The sequence below is a fragment of the Guillardia theta genome (assembly GCF_000315625.1).
Source record: "Guillardia theta CCMP2712 unplaced genomic scaffold GUITHscaffold_79, whole genome shotgun sequence".
In the NCBI taxonomy this organism is placed as follows: domain Eukaryota; class Cryptophyceae; order Pyrenomonadales; family Geminigeraceae; genus Guillardia; species Guillardia theta.
Genome location: NW_005434595.1, coordinates 6375 through 16106, shown reverse-complemented (window position 1 = coordinate 16106; position 9732 = coordinate 6375). Strand labels below are relative to the sequence as shown.

At 54.1% G+C, this 9732-nt stretch overlaps 4 protein-coding genes across 4 annotated transcripts; 1 reads left to right on the top strand and 3 right to left on the bottom strand.

Annotated features, from left to right (window-relative positions):
• Positions 1–992: 992 nt before the first annotated feature.
• Positions 993–1853, bottom strand: GUITHDRAFT_50121 (hypothetical protein; the record flags this gene model as incomplete). Its single annotated transcript, XM_005825883.1, has 2 exons — positions 993–1340; positions 1392–1853. Coding segments are annotated over 2 exons (810 nt in total), but the record flags the coding sequence as incomplete, so codon positions are not given.
• A 1478-nt stretch (positions 1854–3331) lies between these two features.
• Positions 3332–4075, top strand: GUITHDRAFT_44310 (hypothetical protein; the record flags this gene model as incomplete). Its single annotated transcript, XM_005825882.1, has 2 exons — positions 3332–3825; positions 3889–4075. Coding segments are annotated over 2 exons (681 nt in total), but the record flags the coding sequence as incomplete, so codon positions are not given.
• Positions 4076–5019: 944 nt separating this feature from the next.
• GUITHDRAFT_114838 (hypothetical protein) lies at positions 5020–5451 on the bottom strand (the record flags this gene model as incomplete). The annotated part of the gene is made up of 1 exon (XM_005825881.1): positions 5020–5451. The coding sequence occupies one exon, from the start codon at positions 5449–5451 to the stop codon at positions 5020–5022; it is 432 nt and encodes a 143-aa protein (XP_005825938.1).
• Positions 5452–7579: 2128 nt separating this feature from the next.
• Positions 7580–9474, bottom strand: GUITHDRAFT_114837 (hypothetical protein; the record flags this gene model as incomplete). The annotated part of the gene is made up of 6 exons (XM_005825880.1): positions 7580–8485; positions 8609–8831; positions 8879–8924; positions 8976–9047; positions 9106–9142; positions 9193–9474. 6 exons carry the CDS (start codon positions 9472–9474, stop codon positions 7580–7582), a joined length of 1566 nt encoding a protein of 521 aa, XP_005825937.1.
• Between the last annotated feature and the right edge of the window lie 258 nt (positions 9475–9732).

Below are 9732 nucleotides of genomic sequence, written 5' to 3'. Positions count from 1 at the left end.
CGCCGCTGCCAGGCTGAGTGACCGTACTCAGTACCGTACGCGGCCGGCGACGGTACGCCGGTGACCGGCCCGTACTAGTGACGGGGCCGCCACCGTGACGGTCGGCATCGCGCGGCGGCCGCGGCACGCCGTGACGTGACTCTGACTCAGTGACGGGCGGGCCCGGGGGCCGGGCCCGGGTCCCCGCCCGTGACCGGGTCCCACCCGGTGACCGCGCCGGCGCCAGGACGGAGATGCCCGGCCGTGTCACCCGTCCACGTGCAAGGCGTACCGGGCCCGGCACTGACCAGGCAGAACTCGGAACTCGGAACTTTCAACGTGCCTGCCAGTACGCCGGTGAGCCCGGCCTATCATGGCATGGCCGCACAAGTTGCGGCCGGGCCGCCGATGGCCGCGGCCGCGCGGCCGCCGGCTCGGGAGTCAGTGACTCGGGCTCGAAGCGGCGGCGGCGCCACCGTCCGAGGCTGCCGGTGACGGTGCCCCGGCTCGACTCAGTCGGAGTCACAGCGGCCGGGCGGCCATCCGCCGAGTGGCATCCGAGCGAGTGACGGCTCACTCACATCGGAGTCCGGCCTGGGATACTAAAATGATCACAGTGATGGCACTTTCGAATTGAATCGAGTCAATCACAACTAACCAATTTAGGTGTATGACGGTTCATGATCTTCTTTACTCAAAGTTAAGTTACTGAAAAAGCAGTACGAGGACAACGTTTGAAGTCATTACGGTACGGTAGTAGGCTGGCGGGTCAGCCGCTGAGCCGGCGCCCGGCCGCCGCCGGGTGGCAGTGCCACAAACTGCCAGAACTCAGCCGAGCTGTTCTGCAGGCTGAGTCACGGATCATACTGAGCCAGTGGCCCGCCGTCACCTGCTGAGCCGCGGCCCTACACCGGGATGCAATTCCAAGTCCCTGCTAGCCACGAAAACCAATTTCTCCTCTGCCAACCTCCCGCACACCTTGCCATCCCGGACACGTAATCCATCCTCCACGCTTCTACCTCACAAAGAAGCTCCTCCGCCCTCGGCCTCTCCTCTGCCTTCATCGCCCATGATCGCTTCATCATGTCTCCCAGCTTCCTGGGCATCATGCGCTCCTTTAGCTCCAGCGGCCGGAAGTAGCCGTACGTCGACGCCAGCTGGGCAACTGCATGGCCGTCCATGTTGCTGAAGGGATGGCCTCCGGCGAAGATAAACCACATCAACAGCCCGAAGGAGTACACGTCCACTGCCGCCGTGTAGTCGGCTTCTCCTCGGTAGATCTCCGGAGCCATGTACCGGAACGTCCCTGTCGTCCCCGTGAGGTTGTAGCCCGGCTCGCTCCCAGCAGGGTGCTGGTCCTGCTGCTCTGGCGTCGGGCTCGTCGTGGAGGAGCGAGGGCACCGGCGGCTGACCCCGAAGTCTCCGACCTTGATGGAGCGGCCGTCAGCAGAGAGCAGCATGTTGGCTGGCTTGATGTCGCGGTGAAATACAGGAGGCGTCTGCGAGTGCAGGTACGTCAAGGCGCTCAGGATGTCCTCTACCCACGACACTGCCCTGCTGATCCTCGGTCGCCACTGCCGGCTCCGTCGCGCCTGCTTCTTGGTCTCGTAGTAGTGCTCGAGGTTCCCTCCTGGCATCAGCTCCATCACCAGCCATGGCAGCCCGCCGTGCTCGTAGATGCCGTAGAACTCCACCACGTTGCAGTGCTTGAAGCCATGGCTCATCATCTCGATCTCCTTGAGCAGCTCCTTCCCTTCCCTCGACCGCACGTCGAGCTTGGGGCACAGCGTCTTGACGGCCACGGGCCTGCCCTTGCATACGCCTCGTCTGACCTCTCCGAAAGACCCTTGCCCGAGCAGCTCCCCGATGGTCAACGAGGAGCGACGAAGCACGAACGAGTCGCACCTCGCCAGGTCAGGCTCCTTGAGGACGGCGTGATGTGAGGCGAGCTCGAGGAGGATGGGGCAGTCCTCATTGAGGGAGGATCGCCTGCCAGAGCTGGTCTGACTTACGTGAGGGTCGGTGTGACTCTGGGAGCGGGTCGAGTCATCCAGAGCGTCGGGAGGTGTAATTTCCTGCTTGGGAGAGGCGTCGGAGGGGGGGGAGAGGAGGCTTGTTTGTGTGCTTGGGGGGGAGAACTCGAGGGAGCAAGATACGTTGTGCGTGTCTATGCTCATTGTGAACAGATGCAGCTACCTTGGAGTACAGACTCAAGGCTTGACAGAAGTGTTTTCTTGCTGTTCTGGTGTTGTTAATTTCTTGTTGGATGCTTGTAGTCTGAGATGTTTGTTTTCTCTTGAATGCTCAACTGATTTGCTCTGATCACATGCCCTCCTCCGACCTCGTGACCGCCGCCGATCCCACCACCGGTAGTGCCATAGTTCCATTCAAACATGGGGTACTTTACACCGACTCGTTGTGGCTATAAAACCACTGCGCAAGGGGTTCACCTTCAATTCACCACCCCTTCTTTGACCCTCGTTCAAGGGGGTATCAGCCTATCTTACTACCCCTCTTCTGATCAGGGAAGTTGACAGCCCGTCACTTTACGCCTCACTACTGTTTTTCAACTTCAATTGAGTAAAAAAAGCGACTACCGCCGCCCGGGACGTACCGTACCGTAGTATTTCCGTAGGGATGATAGCACCGGCGTAGCGATACTATGACAGTCGTACCGCCGTAGGGCACCCTATTAGGGATAGTAGCACCGCCGTAGGGACAATGGTACCGCTGAGCGGAGGTAGGAGCCCCTCATCCCCCTATCTCGAAGTTCAAAAGTTAAGTTAAAAAAATCGGTACGTAATGACGATGCGCCCGCTGATTCCTGTTTGACCGTCAAATCAAAGAGTCACACAGTTGACTAAAACATCAGGTACAGTCGGAGGGGGAAAGATCTCGAGATCGCCCCCCGTCCCGAGACGTCAACTTCGGGGTCTCCCAAGAAGGGGTGCTTACCCCCAAAAAGCCTCAACCACAAGGGTGGGTAGTCCAATAATGGCGTTTCGACTTTCCGGACAATTACAGGACAAGCGTAAAAACATACTGTTCAAGTTGCCTCCCACTGTTCAGAATGAGCACAGACATGCACATCGTATCTTGCTCCCTCGAGTTCTCCCCCCCAAGCACACAAACAAGCCTCCTCTCCCCCCCCTCCGACGCCTCTCCCAAGCAGGAAATTACACCTCCCGACGCTCTGGATGACTCGACCCGCTCCCAGAGTCACACCGACCCTCACGTAAGTCAGACCAGCTCTGGCAGGCGATCCTCCCTCAATGAGGACTGCCCCATCCTCCTCGAGCTCGCCTCACATCACGCCGTCCTCAAGGAGCCTGACCTGGCGAGGTGCGACTCGTTCGTGCTTCGTCGCTCCTCGTTGACCATCGGGGAGCTGCTCGGGCAAGGGTCTTTCGGAGAGGTCAGACGAGGCGTATGCAAGGGCAGGCCCGTGGCCGTCAAGACGCTGTGCCCCAAGCTCGACGTGCGGTCGAGGGAAGGGAAGGAGCTGCTCAAGGAGATCGAGATGATGAGCCATGGCTTCAAGCACTGCAACGTGGTGGAGTTCTACGGCATCTACGAGCACGGCGGGCTGCCATGGCTGGTGATGGAGCTGATGCCAGGAGGGAACCTCGAGCACTACTACGAGACCAAGAAGCAGGCGCGACGGAGCCGGCAGTGGCGACCGAGGATCAGCAGGGCAGTGTCGTGGGTAGAGGACATCCTGAGCGCCTTGACGTACCTGCACTCGCAGACGCCTCCTGTATTTCACCGCGACATCAAGCCAGCCAACATGCTGCTCTCTGCTGACGGCCGCTCCATCAAGGTCGGAGACTTCGGGGTCAGCCGCCGGTGCCCTCGCTCCTCCACGACGAGCCCGACGCCAGAGCAGGAGGACCAGCACCCTGCTGGGAGCGAGCCGGGCTACAACCTCACGGGGACGACAGGGACGTTCCGGTACATGGCTCCGGAGATCTACCGAGGAGAAGCCGACTACACGACGGCAGTGGACGTGTACTCGTTCGGGCTGTTGATGTGGTTTATCTTCGCCGGAGGCCATCCCTTCAGCAACATGGACGGCCATGCAGTTGCCCAGCTGGCGTCGACGTACGGCTACTTCCGGCCGCTGGAGCTAGAGGAGCGCATGATGCCCAGGAAGCTGGGAGACATGATGAAGCGATCATGGGCGATGAAGGCAGAGGAGAGGCCGAGGGCGGAGGAGCTTCTTTGTGAGGTAGAAGCGTGGAGGATGGAGCGCGGAGGATGTGGGGGGTTTCGGGGGTGGTGGTTCAACTAGGTAGGTGCAAAGTTTTATTTGTGTTGTTTGTTATGAAATGCTGAAGGTATTCCTGAGTTTTGTTTCTCCTTTTGGTTCCTCTTTTTTTCTTTGGTTTGGACTGGGTATGAACAAAAAGATCTGTTAGGTCGCGGAAGGATTTTGACGGTATTTGTTTGGAGTTTTTCGCCAGTCACAAGTTCATTTACTATGCTGGCCCTTCTCAAACAAACATATCTTATTCAAGTCGGTACCGGCCTTGTTTCTTGATCAGCCTCTTTACCGTTAGAAAAAGGGAATGAGATATCGCTATCTGTTGGCGGAGATTGGGGCATGGAGGAAGGGCAGGGAGGCAGGGGTTTGGCTTGGCTCGTTCGTTACAAGAGATCTGAATAAACTCTCTATGCATTGGCGATAGAGGAAATGTTGACTCGTACTCCAACAATCAACTTTCATTCAAACACATCACATGTACTCCTGTTTAGTTCTCATCAGCATTTTTTCTATTTCCTCTCAGACCAGTTCCTGCACTGACAAATCCACACACCGCACCTACTTCTATAGATGCCACCCCCGGCAGCCTTCAACCTTCCACATGACTTTGTCACTTTGTTTGGCGTACGAGATCACTATTTGGAGCCTTCACGTGAGTTTCTTCATTTGCTGTACTAGTATGTTGAACCGATTAAGACTACATCGCCTTGACAACATATGGTGTACGATCATATTAAAAGAATTCTTCACTCTGATTCGAATTTCAAGAGCTTGCATTACATCTCGCTAAAGGAGAACATGATGTTTGGAGTAGATTGTCGCTTGAGTTGATTCATCATTTCTGATTGTTTCTTCATGGTTACCACGCGCTCAAACCCTTCCATGGCATTGGAGAGTTTCCTTGCATTGGACTGGTGTCGAACATCAATCGACTTGGACCTTGATTTCTTGGAGTCTTTCTTGTACACCTGCGGCGCAGGCAACGAAGTTTCTGCTGGAGGAATGACTTCCTGTGCCTTTGTGCCGATGCTTGCGCGACGCATGCGGGACGGGTGAGCACATTGCTGTGAGCTCGGTCCACTAGGTGCCGCGGAGGGACCTGAGCAAGATTCGAGAAGAGAAGGATGGATCTGATGGATCTGATGGGACGGAGCTTGAGCCTCGGAGTGTTCCATCAAGTCATGGTTCCAACAATCATGGTTGATCATCGAAGAAGAAGCCTCCGGTCCTGGAGCAGCTGAGGGGAAGAGGTGGTGCAGGGATATGGGTGACTGAGAGGGCAGGGAGGAAGATAGGGACGCGGATGAAGCATGGAGGGAATGGGAGCGTGAGCGGAAAGAAACCCCTGCCATCGTCTCGTCTCGTTTCTCCTTTCGGCGGTCAGGCGTGAGGAGTACTGCTTTATCTTGGTCCGTGAGCAGGGTGGGGTCCTGGTACAAAGTTCAACATACGGGTCCGTTAAATTTAAATCGTGAGGATTACAAAGGGTGGGGTAGTTGAATCCCCACACAGAGATTTGACCAGGTGGGGTGGTAGACGTTAGGGCAATCAGCAAAAGACTGAGTGGTGGGGTAGACACCCTCCAGTAAAACATGGGGGTACATAAGGTTTATTGGAGGGGTACTGAATATTTCCAAGAGGTCAAGTGGAGTGGTGGAGTTTTAGAGGACTCGGTTTGTTTATAATTGGTTTGTTACAGATATGCAGTAGGGGTACTATGGAAGTCAAAGGGACGGGTACATAGTTGATGTTCATAGGAACCGACATGACATCTCGTCGTTTCGTTAAAACAGACAGCTGGTCACTACCCCTACCCCCTCTTATGCTTGACAATGACCCACCCAGGAAGTTGACTCCCACCACAGTTACAGCAGCCGTTTCATTTCCGTTACAAGAAAAGGTCAGGATATCGCAACTTATCGGAACTAAGACCATGACTCAAGAGTTTACTACACATGCTCTCTACAACTACTTTTAAAAGATTCGAATGAAATACTTTTAATTTTGACCCCTTCGCCGGGGGGGATAAGACCCCCACCCCCACAAATACAACTATCGCCACTGGTGGGGTGGGTTACAGTCTGATGGCCCTGTTACAACTGATTTAAAGATGCCTTGTTTGTGCCTCACCGTTACAGTGTAACAGTCGAATCTGGTGACTGAGGTGTGAGGTCGATGCAGGGCGCAGGGGGAGCAGGGGGAGCAGGGGGAGCAGGGGGAGCAGGGGGAGCAGGGGGAGCAGGGGGAGCAGGGGGAAGGATGATATAGGAGGAGCTTGCAAGATTGCGTGAGTTGAGTTGTTGGGTTCACGGAGGAAGGAGAAGAGAAGGGAGAATGCTTGTGGAAACTGCCTCGAGACTAGCCTTGGTTATATCCAATGGCAATATTTGCTTGCGCTGTCTTTGGCCATCCATTATTGTTTCCTGACGTAATCTTTGTAGCGAGACGTCTTGTGTTTGTGACCCTTTGCAAATTCATGCCAGAATATTTAGAGGACACTTTGCCAATCATCCCTGTAGATCCTATTCCGTGATGCAGTTTATTCATGTGGTGTGACTTCGTCGTCTTGTCAAATAAGAGAATTGCATGTGAGCTGAAACCCTTGGGGGTGAAAACAAACGACTGCGAGGTTGTCGTTGATGTGTACAAACACCAGATCATCTCCTGTCTTAGCAAACTTCGGAATCATTCACTCCTTGAACCTGCTGCTCATGTTTGGGCGGTATAAAGTGCTGATCAGTGGAAACACAAAGCTTGGATGAAGTTTACAGTCTTGTCTCATACGATTTCTCTTTTTTAAGCAGATCTGAATGTTGTTCAAATTACATAAAATTTTCATTCTCACTTCGTTCTTCTGTACACCTCACATCACATCACATCACATCACAAAACCTTGTCTGTCGACCGACGAAGCAGATCAACCTTTGTTGTTATTCCCATGACGCTGTTCGCTCGTTGCCATGACGATTGCTTTTCTCTCTTGAGCAATCGTGCACAAGTCCCAACTACTATTAGACCTCCCCAGTGGAGAGGACGGCTGCAGAATTCACGTAAGAAGGAATTGCGACAATGGCAGAAAGAAAATGATGGAGAAGACAGGAGCAGGAGGAGGAGGTGGGGAAGGGAAATTCCTTCTACGAGGAGGGGCAGGAGGGGCAGGGAGCAGACAAGGAGGAGCTGCTGTCTTGCCTGTAGGGCAGGTCGTGGAAGGGTGTCTCGGGGTCATCCCACAAGGCAAGTCGGTCACCGGGAGGGCAGAACTTTCGTCCTGCTAGTTGAAGCATGGCTTCACTGCAGGATCGTGAGCGCTGAAGGCGGAAGAGAAAGAGTTCATGCTCACCGGAGGGCCCCGTGCACCGTAAGGCCGTGCTGCATGCTGCGATAGACTCGGCGCATGAGGGTCGAGGTGCTCTCGTCGATCAAGCTCCAGATGCTGAGCACGACGGCTCTTGCTCCTGCTGTGATGAAAGCTCGGCAAAGTCTAAACAGCGCCTCGCTGCTGGTGCAGGCGTTGCAGGCGCTTAGGAAGACGACGGCTCCGTCCGCTAGCTTGAGCTCCTGCTCAATCTGTCGCGGTTGAACGACGCCGTCGTCGAACTCCACGGGGTCAGGGTGATGACGCTTGCTGTCAGGGTCTTGTCTGACTCCCTTCATGGCCATGAGGATGTTCGAGTTCTCCACATGGGCGGCGAGATGAAGCCAGTCAGCGTCCCGAGCAGCATCGAAGAAGTTGCTTCTTGTTGCCTCCCCTCCACTCAGCGTGCAGACGGAGAAGTCGTTGCCTGCCAGACAAGCCTCTGCCTCCTCGGTCTCTGCTCCCGCATGAATCAGTTCTCCGTCCTCCACGTTGCCCGTGCCGTAGTTGAAGGAGGTCGGGAAGGGATTCCCTACCACTAGAGCTCTCCTTCTTGCCCTCTCTGGAATGCACAGGGGGCTGTTCCTGCTGTGCTCGAGCACTTTCTTCATGAGGAGGAGGCTGGGAACAACTCGAATATGATGAGATTCCACCAAGAACCGACCTCGACGGCTGACCAGCGCCGACCAAGGGATCATACTGAGAGCACCGCAGGGGACCAGCACGAGCTCTTGGCAAGACTGAAGACACTCTTCGACAGGAAGGATACAGAGACTGTAAAGTTTCCTTAGGATCGTGTTGCCGTAGATTCTGATTGAGTCCTCCATGCTGCTCGTTATCGTCTCGATGAAATGATCTCCGCCCGGTCCCTGCAGGACTGACTGAACCTGCAAGCTGACATTCAGATTGCAGAGGACAGGACAAGGACGAGGACGAGGACGAGGAGTAGGAACAGGGAGCCGAGGAGGGGGCGCAAGTCGCTGTGGCAGTAGGAGATGGGGAAAACCAACCTCCACACTCTCCCAGGCAACAATTTCGGCATGTTTGTTGAGGAACCACATGATGATTGTTTCTGCTCTTCCCGCTTTTCCTCCACAGGAGTCCAGAAGATCATAGACGATGAAGTTGCACTGTTCAGCAGAGACGATCTTCTCTACGTCTTCCCAGTTGAGAATCTCAGCAAGTTGGCATTCAGCTCGTGTCTTGTAGTTCTCTGCTTCAAGAATAGCAAGCCTGCATGTCCATAAGTGATTCGAATGCCATCTGACTTTGTTGTTTACCTTGCAAGGCTTTGGTCGACCTTCCCTTTGATCTTCCAGTTTGTTTCTGCACAAAGTGTGTTATGTTAAGAGGAGATGAGCGCAAATAAGTCCTTACCGCCATGATAATACTTGGATCGGAAAGCGACTCTTGCATTCTTGCATGTGTTTTCATCCGGAATTTTGAACCCTGACAGCAAAAGGTACAAATGTGAGAAGGAAGGTTTCAAGTCTATCATCGTCTTCACCTTTCAGTTTCGGTCTGCCTTGGTTTGTCGAGATCTTCTGCAACAATCACAGTTGAGTAGCTGCCGAGAAATTTCTGCATGTTGTACCTCGAGCCTCTGCAGCTTTGTAAAAGATTTCTTTCCCGCATCATCGTGAGCGCGAATGTCGAACAGCGATGAAACAAACGAGTGTTGAGCGGCTGACTCAATCATAGGCAGCTTGATCTCTTTACAACCTCCCCTGTACTTCATGTCCCTGCTCTCAGTGTTTCTCGTGCCAGCGCCATCGCTCCTTGACTTGTTGACTCCATTCATCGTCCTTTCCTGGACAGATTTCGGGATGACAGTCCTGAATGTCTGCAGCAGACTAGATGTGAAGTCACTGTTCATTTTCGCGCCATGATTTTGCTGTAATATTGCCGTGCAAGTATTCTTGAAGGCTAGAAATGATCAAAGTCATTCCAAACAATAAACCAGAAAAAGAAACAGAAACAGAGTCAGAGACAGAGATAGAGATGGAGATGAAGATAGAGTCAGAGTCAGAGTCAGAGTCAGAGTCAGAGTCAGAGTCAGAGTCAGAGTCAGAGTCAGAGTCAGAGTCAGAGTCAGAGTCAGAGTCAGAGTCAGAGTCAGAGATTGAGAGTGAGA